The 13324-nt window shown below is 37.3% G+C and overlaps 1 protein-coding gene across 5 annotated transcripts in view; it reads left to right on the top strand.

Annotated features, from left to right (window-relative positions):
* Positions 1 to 13324, top strand: part of Herc1 (HECT and RLD domain containing E3 ubiquitin protein ligase family member 1) — a 165075-nt gene that overhangs the window by 97443 nt on the left and 54308 nt on the right. For 3 of the 5 annotated variants that reach the window (XM_052187968.1, XM_052187970.1, XM_052187966.1), the window contains exons 34-38: positions 1879 to 2055; positions 5554 to 5793; positions 6298 to 6381; positions 8082 to 8602; positions 10995 to 11770. In XM_052187968.1, the coding sequence (XP_052043928.1) occupies positions 1879 to 2055; positions 5554 to 5793; positions 6298 to 6381; positions 8082 to 8602; positions 10995 to 11770 (1798 nt within the window). The remainder of the gene's footprint in view (positions 1 to 1878; positions 2056 to 5553; positions 5794 to 6297; positions 6382 to 8081; positions 8603 to 10994; positions 11771 to 13324) is intronic. The other 2 variants (XM_052187967.1, XM_052187969.1) reach the window with 2 other exon arrangements.

Genomic DNA, 13324 nt, shown 5'->3' with positions numbered 1-13324 from the left:
AGAATTGTTCCACATGCTCTTTGCGTGTTTTATCTCTCTTCTCTCATTCTCACCTCTCAAATCATATTTTTTTCTATGAAGCTTTCTTAACTGTCCCTCTTGTCCTTGCTACTATGCTTCTCAAAGGAGTAAACTTTTGTACAATATTCTGCCTCTCTTCTGGCAAAGTTTGGAATAGAGAGTGCACATTGGTTCTAGGTCTCCTTTCTGGCACAGCAGATGTACCACCAGAGGGAGTCAAAAACTGGGGCTCTGAGATCTACCTTTCCCCTCAGCGACTGCATACCAGGCCAAGAAGGGGAGGCAGAGTCCAGGAGGAGCAGAATCTGGTCTGATTGGGAATGAGGGCTGAGGCTACTAGAGGGGCTGGAAGAGAGAAAGCCTCTCTCTGGAGTTTTCTATCCCATGATTGTCCTTAAGAAATCAGCTTTCTGAGATGCTCCTTGGTGATCTTATTGCTTTACTTGATGTGAATGTATACACTTTATTCAGGGTGAGCCAGAGATTATATACCTCTTCAGGAAGGAATTTTAAAATTGCAGGAATTCAGCCAATTTTGCTGAAGGCTCAAGGCTATTTATATATCTCATTAACATCGAGAAGAACTCTGGGTGTTATGCTACTTGACTGAAGGTCCATGGTCTTTAGTCAGGTGTCATGGTTATGTGTGTACAGAAGCGGGTAAGGAATGGCTTCACTCCTGCTGTTCTCAATTATGAGATTCCTGGGGTTTGAGCTTATTCAACCTTTCCAGTTCTTAAGCCTGTCCAGTAATGGCCCTATATACCTTACAGTAAATTACACTTCAGCTACTTTTTTCTGTTTCTTCAGTCTAATTGCTTATCATCCAGCAAGATGCCAGAATTCCATAAAGTATTATTATTCCATTTATAGTTCTTTAATCTATAGGAATTGATTCTAGGACCATCTATGCCTGCCCAGATTAGTTGATGTTCAAGTCTCATATAGAAAATGGTATGGTATTTATATATGACTTACGCAATTCTCCTATAAACTTTGAATTATTTCTAGGTTTTCCAATACATCTTACAGTGTAAATTCTTGTAAAGAGTTGTGATACCATATTTTCTATTTAGTGAGAAGAGTCTATGCATGTTCAGTTCCAATTCAGTTGGTTTTTTAAAAAATATATTTCCAGTCTGTGGTTTGTTGAATGGATATATAGCCTGGGATGTAGAGAACCCACGGCTTGCATTTTTGTCCATCTCTTACTGTTGTTCTCTTGTGTACCTATCCTTGTGGCCATGAGACTTCATACACATACAAAAACTTGCTTAGTTTTTTCTGATTTCACGGTTTTTCTGATTTCCCTTCTACCTGTAATTCTTCTAGGTTTTTCTTTCTCTAAATGTTGGATTATTGTGTAACCTAGTCATAATCCCCATCCCCAACCCCCCCCCCCCCAACTATCATACCTCTCCCCTTTTCCATATTTAAAGAAAGCTTATTTGGCTCTCTATATCATTGATACCTAAAATTTATATGTTATCTTCCATTAACTCACCACTTGAATGACAACCTAACAGACAGCTTATACTTAGTGTGTTAAACACTAAGTATAAACATCCTTAGCTCCATTGCATTCTGTTTCTTCCCTACCTTCTAATTATTACTGAAGAGAAAAACCTTGGGATTACCACCCTGGATTTTTGTCTCACTGTGTAACTGACTTGATTAGTCTCCATGTACCCTAAAGGAATAATAAACTTTTTACAAGCACTGTATTCCTACTGTCTTGCACAGTAACTAAAAACTGATAGAAATATAATAGCTGTGATAATAGCTGTGAGATAAAAGCAAGGAATGTATTAGAAATCTGTTTACTCCCAAATATTGACCCACCCTCCTTTCTACTAGAAGCAAGGAGAGTTGGAGGAAGAGGATGAAAATCTTCCCATACAAGAAGTCTCTTTCGATCCAGAGAAAGCTCAGTGTTGCATTGTGGAAAATGGACAGATTTTAACTCATGGCAGTGGAGGAAAGGGGTATGGATTAGCATCAACTGGGGTCACTTCTGGGTGCTATCAGTGGAAGGTAAGGAGAATTATTAATAGTTGTTTTATTGTTGTTTTGTACTTTTAGTTTTTAATAAAGGCTGTTAATGGGGGAAAGCTCATGAGGCCTTAATCCTAGACAGAGAACTACAGACAACTAAGAAATGCTGAGAACAAGAGAAATTGTATTCTCTCAGGAAGAACGTACCAGTTGGTTATTGGGTAATACCAAGAATACCAGTTATCCCTGACAACTTGCGTAGAAGTAACATTATAAAGACTGAATAGGTTGTATTTATATTTAGGTAAACATACGTGCATGCATACATGCATGCAACAACAAAGAAAAAGAAGCCATGAATCCCCCCCCCCCCCCCCCCCCGCACCCTCCCCCCCTATAGGGTTTGGTTCTCTGTGTAGCCCTGGCTGTTCTGGAACTCACTCTGTGTTCAGAAATCTGCCTGCCTCTGCCTCCCAAGTGCTGGGGTTAAAGGGGTTAAAAGGCAGGCACCACTACTGCCCAGCTAAGAAGCCATGAATTTAAAAGAGAGCAAGAGAGGGTATCAGATAGCTTTTTTGGGGGGGGGGGTGTCGGGATGATGCGACTATAATCCCAAAAAATATTTTTACAAGATTTTTGGTCTTATTTCTTTGTTCTTTAATTAAAAAACGAGCAAGGCATATGTTTTGTGTAAATGATGGTGCTCTGTCATGGCATTGAAAGTGAAGAGTGGGAAGTAGACACATGAATTCTACTGTTTATGTAATACTAGCCTAAAATTAGTAACACTGTGCCCCTCATTAGTGAGAATATACAATCAGATGTGTCATATTTTTGCCTGAAAAATATGTTAGAGATGCAGCATCAAAGGTTTTTACTAGGTATTGGCTTTTGCATGGCAGGTGCTCATAGTTTAGGTTCCCAAAAGGAAAGTGTATAAATGATACTAGTCTTATTAATTAGAAAAACAAGGTAGACACAGCAAAGCCAGTGCTACAGGTTAAGGAAGATTGCTGGTGTTTGTTTGTTTGTTTGTTTTCAAATCGATGGAAGGAATAGTGTATTGGTCAAGTTATCTATCCAGTGCCAGTCAGTCAACTTTTACAAGCAGGACTTTCTCTGCTGTCTTAACTCCCTTTTTGTACTCAATCCACTTCCTTGATTCTTGGCCATTATGCATTACAGTAAAACTATAACAGGACCCCATGCAACTAAGTGAGACCAAACTGTAATATTAACTTAGCTTGTGCCATTTAGGTATGTTGGACTTAGTTACTTAAATTTCATGTGACTTCATTCTTGGTGGGTTTTTTTTCCTTAATCATTTTATCCATTTACATTTCAAATGATATACCCCTTGGTGGTTACCCCTCCCAAACCCTCCCCATCCTGATCCCCTTTCCTTCCCTCCCCTTTGCCTCTATGAGGGTGCTCATCCACCTACTTACCCATTTCCACCTCATTGCCATAGCGTCCCCCTCCATGCTAGGGCATCGAGCCTCCACAGGACCAAGGGCCTTCCCTCCTACTGATGTCAGATAAGGCTACATCATGTGTATCTGCTACATGTGTATCTGGAGCCATGGCTCTCTCCATGTATATACTCTTTGGTTGGTGGTTTAGTCCTTGGGAGCTCTGAGTGGTCCAGTTAGCTGATATTGTTCTTCCTAGGGGGTTGCAATCGCCTTCACCTCCTTCAGTCCTTCCCCCTAGCTCTTCCATTGGGGTCCTAGGATTCAGTCCAATGGTTGGTTGTGAGTGTCTCCATCCATATTGGTCCGGTTAAGTTTCTTTTTTATTTTGTTTTTGAGACAGGGTCTCACTATCTAGCCCTGGCTGGCCTGAATTCAGAGATCCTCCCACCTCTGCTGCTCAAGTGCTGGGATGTGCCACCATACAGACAGACAGTGTCTCTCTGTGTAGTTCAGAAGTCCTGTCTTAGTTTTTCAAAATGCTTCCATGATGGGCATGTGCCTTCAGGATAGACTTGCATTAACCTTTAAAGTCTGGCTTAGGTATTAGTTTAACATAACACAATTCTGATCACTCTAGGGTTGAGCTGCTTTCATTATGAGCTGCTGTACATACACAAAATATAGTCCAATAGAGCATATGTTAGTATACTGCAAGTCAATCATCTATAATTGCTAGGGCATCTCTACTCACAACAGGTAGTAATGGTACTATCTTCCCAGTGTGGCCTGTCATTATGAAGCCTTTCTCTCTCCTAGCTCTTTCTATTTTATTCTAAATGATTTAATTGAGTTCCTTGTTTCAGAGGAACTGTCTCAAGTAGTCAGTTTTAGAATTTTGTTATCTTTGACTTTATTTTGTCTGTGTCTAGACTGTCAAGGTGTTTTGTGAGAAAGTCATAAGTAGGAGCCTATCCTAGCTGTCTGCTATGGAGTTTGTGGGAAGTTTAGCAATCAATTTGAGTTTCAGGTGATCATGGCAGCTTTCAGTTAGGAACAGTTTTAATGTTTGATGCCCTCTTCACACCTCCCTAGACCTTGGACTTTTGTTTTCTGTGTTATAAGGAACCTGGTATACCTATATAGTAATTATAACTTGAAGTTTTTTCAGTCTTGAACATATTAAAATTTTTTATGTAGATCTTTTGTACAGAAGAGTCAACTAAAAGGAGGATGAACAATTTCCATACAAATTTTTTTTGTAAAGAATTAAACAGAAACTTTAGGAGTTGGTCAGGACAAATCCACACACACACACACACACACACACACCCAGCCCCCCAAATAAGATTTAAAAACCTACCTGGTGGGGGTGGAGAGATGGTTCAGGAGTTAAGAGCACTGGTTGTTCAGAGGACTCTGGTTCAATTTCTAGCACCAACATGGCAGCTTATCAGTATTTGTAACTTCAGTTTGGGGGGAATATAATTCTTCTTTTGACCTTTGTAGGCTCCTGCATACATGTGGTAATACATTCATATACAATATAAAACATAACCTCTTTACCCTGATTATCCAACAAATAGCCTTAGAAATACCAGTCTTTTGGATATAGCTGTGTGTCAGGAGAAAGGCCAGGGTTATAGAACTAAGTTAATCATACCTAAACTGAATGAACACAGGAAGTTGAGTTAGTCCCTTAAAGAGTGGAGGGAGGGTGTTAGCCCCAGTAGTTTCTCGTCCTTTATGAGTAAAAAAGAGTAAAAAAGTAAATTAAAAAAAAATCTGTGTATAAGAAATTGAAGCTTTCCACAAATAGTTTTCTATAATATTCCCTCAGCATTATAATTAAATTGTAAGCTAAAATTGTTTGCTTTTAATGTTATAGGTACCAAAGATTATTATTTACATTTATGAGTAAATTTGCCTTATAAAGTATTTATAAACTGATGAAATTATTTCATTTTTGTTAGTTCTTCTTTGAGAAGAAAGTTAATATGTTCCCATAAATGTGTAAATATTATTTATAAACATATTTATAAATCTCAATTAATGTAGTAATAGCACATAGTTTTTCAGTATTAATGAACATTATGAATTGTGTTTTTCTTTTTCTGTTTTTTAGTTTTATATTGTGAAGGAAAATAGAGGTAATGAGGGTACATGTGTTGGAGTTTCTCGCTGGCCAGTACATGATTTTAATCACCGCACTACCTCAGACATGTGGCTCTATAGGGCTTACAGTGGTAACCTCTATCACAATGGAGAACAGACTCTGACGTTGTCCAGTTTTACTCAAGGAGATTTCATTACCTGTGTGTTAGACATGGAAGCCAGGACCATTTCCTTTGGGAAAAATGGAGAGGTAATGAAACCTGTTCACAAACATTATTTTTTTTCTTCCCCAAATTTAAATTCCACTCAAGTTATCAAGTACTGGTTATTCAGTGTATAGATTATTTATTTACTTTCCTCTTCCTTTTTTTTTTTTTTTGATACTTTTCTGGTTTTTAAAATTCTTTATCAGTTCCAACCTTACAGAAAAGTGGTAAAGATCAAGTAATATTTCTGTAACAAGCAAACAGTTTAGGATATTATATTCTATGTAGCATTGCCTTGGACAGAAGACAGTTGATATATTGATATATATATATATATATATATATATATATATATATATATATATATATATATATATATATATATATACACACACACACACACACACACACATACAGACATACATACATACATGGATGACTCTGGTAACTTTTGTTTTATCTCAGAACCTTTTAATTTTAATGTGGCTACATAGTATCAATTTAAAAGCAACTTTAGTTTCCTTTGCTTCTCTTCTGTCACACTCTAGGAACCCAAATTAGCCTTCGAAGATGTGGATGCAGCAGAATTGTACCCATGTGTAATGTTCTATAGCAGCAACCCGGGTGAGAAGGTAACAGTCCCAACCTGTACTTGGGCATAAGGAATACTGGTTATTTTAACTTAGTGTTATGTTAGTATGATACAGAAGTCATAAAATAGTAAGACCTTTCTACCATTAAAAGTACTTGGCCCATGGAAGTTATTTTTATAAAAGGGTAGATAATTTTAGGAATTGTCTTTTCTTCTGTATTAAGACACTATAGCTGTATAGCAAACCAACTTGCAGACAATGGCACTGTGAGAGATAACAGGTACTATATTAGCAGCAATATGGTTCATTGGTAGTTATGGATATGAGAAGAAATCTAGAAATACTCAAGTATAATAAGACACCATTAGCTGAATAATGGAAGTTATGGTGGGAAAACTAACTTTTGCTCATGTGTAAGAGGTCTCAAACCTTGTAGATGCTACAGATTTGAATGTATTAAGGGCATGCAGTTTCACTGAAACCTTTTCGTTCCCTTTGTCTAAAAAACACAAATAAGCTTCTCTTTGGTCTCCCTGTGTTAGTGGCTAGTGGTGGTATTTTTTCCCTTTCTTATCTTTTCACTGGAGGGTGCAGTGTAACTTAGGTCTGTTGTTAAGAATTTCTAGTGGAATTTCATTCTAAAAAATGTTTAAGTCATATATAATTTTTTTCTAATGAACATATTAGACTTAGTAGACACTAATCCTGAAAGTTACATATATTATATATTTACATATAATATAAATGAATTTATATAAACTTTACATATACATTATAAAGATCAGTTATATGTATGTAATGTATATAAATTAATTATATTTATGTATTTTATATGTGCTGACATATAAATTATATAAATATATGTGTATATATATATACATATATATACACACATATACATACACATACATACATACATAGTTTCAAGGAATTATCTAAGGTAAGCTGGTCATAAGACAAAGAACTTCTTGAACAGTAGCCAGTAAAATGCAGGTAAAGTAGAGTGCCTAATATCATCCTTTGCCCCAGTTGTATTCTTGAACTTGGGTAATATTCTTTGAGGAAAAAAAAGTTAGCATTAACTATTCACAGTGAATCCTAAGACTGGGTAAATTCTCCAAGGTTTACTGTTGTTGGAAAGTGCCAAACCATGATTTGAAGCAGATCACATCAGAACCTACTTTGTACTACAGATATTTCCAGGGTTCAAGTATACTATCAGGGAAAGAATGGCTTCTAACTCAATGTCTTCCAGGTGCTGGGACCACAGGCATGTGGCACCACACTAGCTTCTGTCCCATTTCTGTGTCCCACTTGTAGTGTATGGTCATAGTAGGATTATCCCAGCTGTATAGGGTTACAATTTTACATTCCTGCCCTTGGGACAATATAAAATAGTTTCAAGATTCAATATTATCTTCAAATCTTAATATTTAAGATTTGAAGATGGTAGTTACTATTTCTTTCAGACATTTATTTGAACTAAATTGAGTTAGCCACACATATCCATTCTTTGGGTGGTTGTAATTGCTTTGTAACTTGTGGGCTATATAATGTTCAAATGGCAGGACATTTTAAAGGGCCATATTGCTAACCACTTTAGTGCCTATTGGGGTTTCACCTGATATAATATACTAGTACTAGTTCAGTATGACTCCATTTGCTAGAACATATATTGACAAATTGTTAAGAAGACCTTCTAATGTCACATGTATCCCACTTTCTTTTCTTTTATATAGGTGAAAATTTGTGATATGCAGATGCGTGGCACACCACGGGATTTACTCCCAGGAGACCCTATTTGTAGTCCAGTCGCAGCAGTGCTAGCTGAAGCCACTATTCAGCTTATCCGTGTCCTTCACCGGACGGACCGTTGGACTCACTGTATTAATAAAAAGATGATGGACAGGCTCCATAAGATTAAGATATGTATTAAAGAGTCAGGTCAGAAGCTAAAGAAAAGCCGCTCGGTTCAGAGCCGAGAGGAAAATGAAGTGAGAGAGGAGAAAGAGAACAAAGAAGAAGAAAAAGGTAAACATAATAGGCATGGTCTTGCTGACCTCTCAGAACTGCAGCTGAGGACTCTTTGCATAGAGGTGTGGCCCGTGCTAGCAGTAATAGGAGGAGTTGATGCTGGTCTTAGAGTTGGAGGTCGGTGTGTTCACAAGCAAACTGGGCGCCATGCCACGCTGCTGGGAGTGGTCAAAGAAGGCAGCACATCTGCCAAGGTCCAGTGGGATGAAGCAGAAATTACCATCAGGTATGATGTATTGAGTTATGCTTTTAGCAGATAAGTATTTGTTGGTGAAATGGGCAGTTGCCCATGGACAGTGAGTAATATAATGTATTGTAGGTGAACTGCTAGTTAACTTTTTAAAATGATTTTTATGTGGATACATAATACTATTTTGATTTACTAAAATGCAAGTGATTTTAATTTGTTTGGTAATGAACTGATAAGTTCACTAGGCTTGTTATTTTTTATTTATGTTCCTGCTTCTTGGTGTGGGGAGGTATGTGTGCCAGAGATCACACTTGGACTTCTGCATGCTAGATAAAAGATCTATCACTGAACTATGCCCCACCTGTTTCTTGCCTTTTGAGTGTATCCATTATACACGTGAACATTTAAAAGCCAGTTGGCTAATCTATTGACCAGATTTAAAGTTCAGAAAGCCCTGTGGTAGGAACATCTAAGTGATTAATGAATGTACAAGATCTGCCTCTTTTTTAATTAAAATTTTATTTTTTTATTTGTGTGGATGTTTTGCCTGCATATATATCTGTGTACCCCCTGTGTGCCTTATGCCTGCAGAGGCCAGAAGAGGACATTGCATACCCTGGAATTGGAGCTGCAGACAGTTGTGAGCCAACATGTGTGGGCTGAGAACTGAACCCTGGTCCCCTGAAAGAACATCCAGTGCTCTTAACCACAGAGTCATCCTTTAGTCCCATGATGGGCCCCCTCCAACCCGTTTTTGAGACCAAATATTGTAGCTTAAACTGACCTGGAACACACTAAGCAGCCCAAGTAGACCTCAAATTCATGCTTACCTTGTATTAGCCTTCCAAGAGCTAGGAGTCCAGTTGTATGCCATCACTCCCAACCTTACTTTTTAAAACAGAACATTCTAGTCTCTAAATGTACATCATTTTGAATAGCTATGAGAATTACATTTATTTGACACAACTAAGATGCTTGAAAGCATTTAAGTGTATTTGTGTGTATATATACATATATATAGTTTGAAATATAAACTTCATAAATTTCATATATTCAGAATAATGTTTAATATTTCCATTCATAAAGGATTTCACCTAGCTGGGTACATAATTTTATCACTTGGAAATAAGGATTTATTGATAATAATTATTATGTAACTACTGATTTTATTACCTAATAAAATTCTTATATATTAATATGACATTATGTAAAAAAGAGTGATCCATAGTAGTTAGTGAAAGTAGTACTATTTTAAAACTAAATAAATGTGAGACTTAGTTGAAAAACACACATATGTAAAGTTTATACATAATTCCAGGTGTTAATGGACTTCTCTCTTCACAATAAGCTAAGAAACCCAGTTGATAGCTTACAAAATCACATAAAAGTGTCCACATTTACTTTTAGTCTTTCTTTGTTTCAGAGAATGTTCATTATCTGCTAATATGTACGCAATATAATAAAATATGTAAATTAATACATGAAAAAGAAAAATGTGGCAAAGGGAAAATAAGACTAGGAAGATAGAGCCAAGAAGTGGGTGATAACAACAAAACTTCAGATACTTGTTGGGCTTTTTATTATATTTTTGTAATTAATGTGACTTTTTTTAAAAATTATTTATTATATGTAAGTACACTGTAGCTGTCTCCAGACACACCAGAAAAGGATGTTAGATTTCATTACGGATGGTTGTGAGCCACCATGTGGTTGTTGGGATTTGAACTCAGGACCTTCGGAAGAGCAGTCAATGCTCTTAACCACTGAGCCATCTCTCCAGCCCCCAATTAATGTGACTCTGAAACTTCAGGAATTTTATGCATACATCAGGGATATGTAATCATATTGTTGCTTATAAAGTTATGAGTATTAGTTGAAGACTGCAAAGTAAAAATTTTAATGAGACAAAGTTTCCTATGAAGGAGGTTATAGAGATCTGCTACATCTTCAACAAACTAGATTATTACCTAATTTTCCCCTAGCTTACATGAAACTACATCTACCTTACCTCCTATTTTGTAAGTCAGCTTACATAACCATATTCTCTTGCTTAGTGTATCAGTGGTTGCTTTGGTACTATCCTGGCAGGGTTGAGTGATAGCAACAGAACCTGCATGCCCCCAAAGCTCTAAGATATTCAGATTCAGACCTAAGTCCTTATGGGACATTTGTTCACTCTGCTTTACAGTGCATAGTGGTAAATATTCTCATTTGAAAGCTCAGGTGCATTGCATTATTGTTGTATTTAGTATCACATCTCTAGTTCCTCATAATGCCATTTTTTTATTTTGTAATGATGTCAGTTTGTATAAATTATTCTCAACATTGTGTTCATAATGTGTTTTGTTTTGTCTACATTATTTTCTGTACCTTCCTCCCGTCTTTCCCTCACTTGCTTTTTCCTGTGTCATTCTGATCTTTATTAAAGCTTCCCAACTTTTTGGTCGCCTAGTGATACTCCATTGTATAACCTGGAACCCTGTGAACCACTGCTGTTTGATGTGGCGCGATTCCGAGGCCTGACAGCTTCTGTGCTGCTGGACCTAACATATCTGACAGGCATTCATGAAGATGTGGGGAAACAGAGCATCAAGCGACATGAAAAGAAACACCGTCATGAGTCTGAGGACAAGGGGGACATTGAGCAGAAACCTGAGAGTGAATCCATTTTAGATGTGCGAACAGGGTTAATGTCTGATGATGTCAAAAGTCAGGGTACCACAAGCTCCAAATCAGAAAATGAAATAGCTTCATTTTCTTTAGAACCACCTCTTCCAGGTGTGGAATCCCAACATCAAATGACAGAAGGAAAGAGAAAAAATCACGAACACATATCTAAAACCCATGACATAGCCCAGTCAGAAATCAGAGCAGTCCAACTTTCCTATCTCTACCTCGGTGCTATGAAGTCACTTAGTGCTCTTCTTGGCTGTAGTAAATATGCTGAGCTCTTGCTGATCCCAAAAGTTCTTGCTGAAAATGGCCACAACTCAGACTGTGCAAGTTCTCCAGTTGTTCACGAGGATGTGGAGATGCGTGCTGCTCTACAGTTCCTGATGCGGCACATGGTGAAGCGAGCAGTCATGCGGTCACCCATAAAGCGAGCATTGGGGTTAGCTGATCTGGAACGGGCTCAAGCTATGATTTACAAACTGGTGGTCCATGGTCTTTTGGAAGACCAGTTTGGGGGCAAAATTAAGCAAGGTATGTTATCTGATGAAATTGTACGCATAACTGTCAAAAGTAATATTATTCTATAGTGATTTGTAATAGTATGGTTTTTTTGGTCAAAGAAATTTGCATATCCTTCCTTTCTAAGATGAATGGTTCCTTTTGTTACTTGTATCTTGGTAACTATTGTCTGCCTGTAATTTTCTATTTTAAATCTACATAAACATTAGAATTTGATAACTTTTGGAAAGCTGAAAATAAAACAGGTCTGGTAGTGCACACTCTTAATTCCAGCACTAAGGAGACAGAGGCAGGATGATCTCTGTGGGTTCAAGGTCAGCCTGATCTACATAGTGAGTTCTAGGACTGCTAAAGTTAAAAAGTGAGACCCTGTCTTAGAAAAAAGAAAAGAAACAAACAAAAGCAGTTGACTTATAGTTCGTTCTTCTAAAGGTATTCAACTGTTTATTGATCTGATTAAAAATATATTCTTAAAACTTCTGAGATGTTTTTATAATGTGCTATTTCATAGACAGTGTATTGTGCGTAAAAAGACCCTGACTTTGCTTATCTTTATCCTTGCTTTGGGTAATGGTATAAGTTTTTGAATAAAAGTGAGATTCATTTAGAAGATATTTGTTAAATGCCTAATGCTACCTCCCTAGAACCTAGAAAAGTTCTCTAGAACCTAGAAGTGGTCTCCCTTGCCTTCAAGAAGCTTGTGCTGTACTAGGAAAGATGGCATAGGCCTGGAACCCCAGCATTTGGAAAGGAGAGGTGAGAATCAGAAGTTCAAGGACATACTTGGCTACAAATCAAATCATTTTTAAGGCCTGGCTTAGATACATGAGACAATACCTAAAGGGACACAGACAAGAAAGGGGAAAAAAATAAAGAAGGGAAAGAGAAAGGAAAAAGAGGGCTGGGTTTTTATCACTTCTGCTGCTTCTTTGCCTTCATTCTTGTTCCATCTTAGTTTAGAGAGTATATGGTGCATGTAAGTAGGCATGGTCTAAGTTGATTATTATGGTATGTGGCCATTTAGTAAACCTGTAATGTTCTATGTTTTTATAAATATTTTTATTTCATATGTATGGGTGTTTTGCCTTGCATGTGCGACTGTGTATCACTGTGTGCTTGGTCCCTTCAGAGGCCAGAAGGCAACATTGGATCCCCTGGAACTAGAGTTACAGATGGTTGTGACTTGTGAGTGCTGATAATTCAAGTGTCCGGAAGACAGTTCTTCTAACTACTGAGCCATCTTACTAGCTCTAGAGTTAGCTGTTTTTGTAGTAACTGCTACTTTGTTTTTCCCTTACTGAAGAATGAAAACTATAAATATGCTCTACACTTTTGGCAGACACATGCCATTAAGTCATAGCATGTAATTTTTGTCAAAGTTTTTATTCTTCTATTTGTATGCTTTTACCAACACAAGAGGTATGCCTAAAATATAAATGCTCAGCAAATAGTTTAATGTTTGGATTAAAGGAAGGTGTTACCACATCCCACTTTTAATGTTTTTGTAAGAGTATTTTCTAAAATCAGAACTAGGGCCAGGGGTTAAGAGGTGGTGGGGGGGTGGGG

Source organism: Apodemus sylvaticus, chromosome 7 (genome assembly GCF_947179515.1).
Source record: "Apodemus sylvaticus chromosome 7, mApoSyl1.1, whole genome shotgun sequence".
NCBI lineage: Eukaryota > Metazoa > Chordata > Mammalia > Rodentia > Muridae > Apodemus > Apodemus sylvaticus.
Note: the sequence above shows the minus strand (reverse complement) of the source record. Positions and strands in the feature narration are given on the sequence as shown.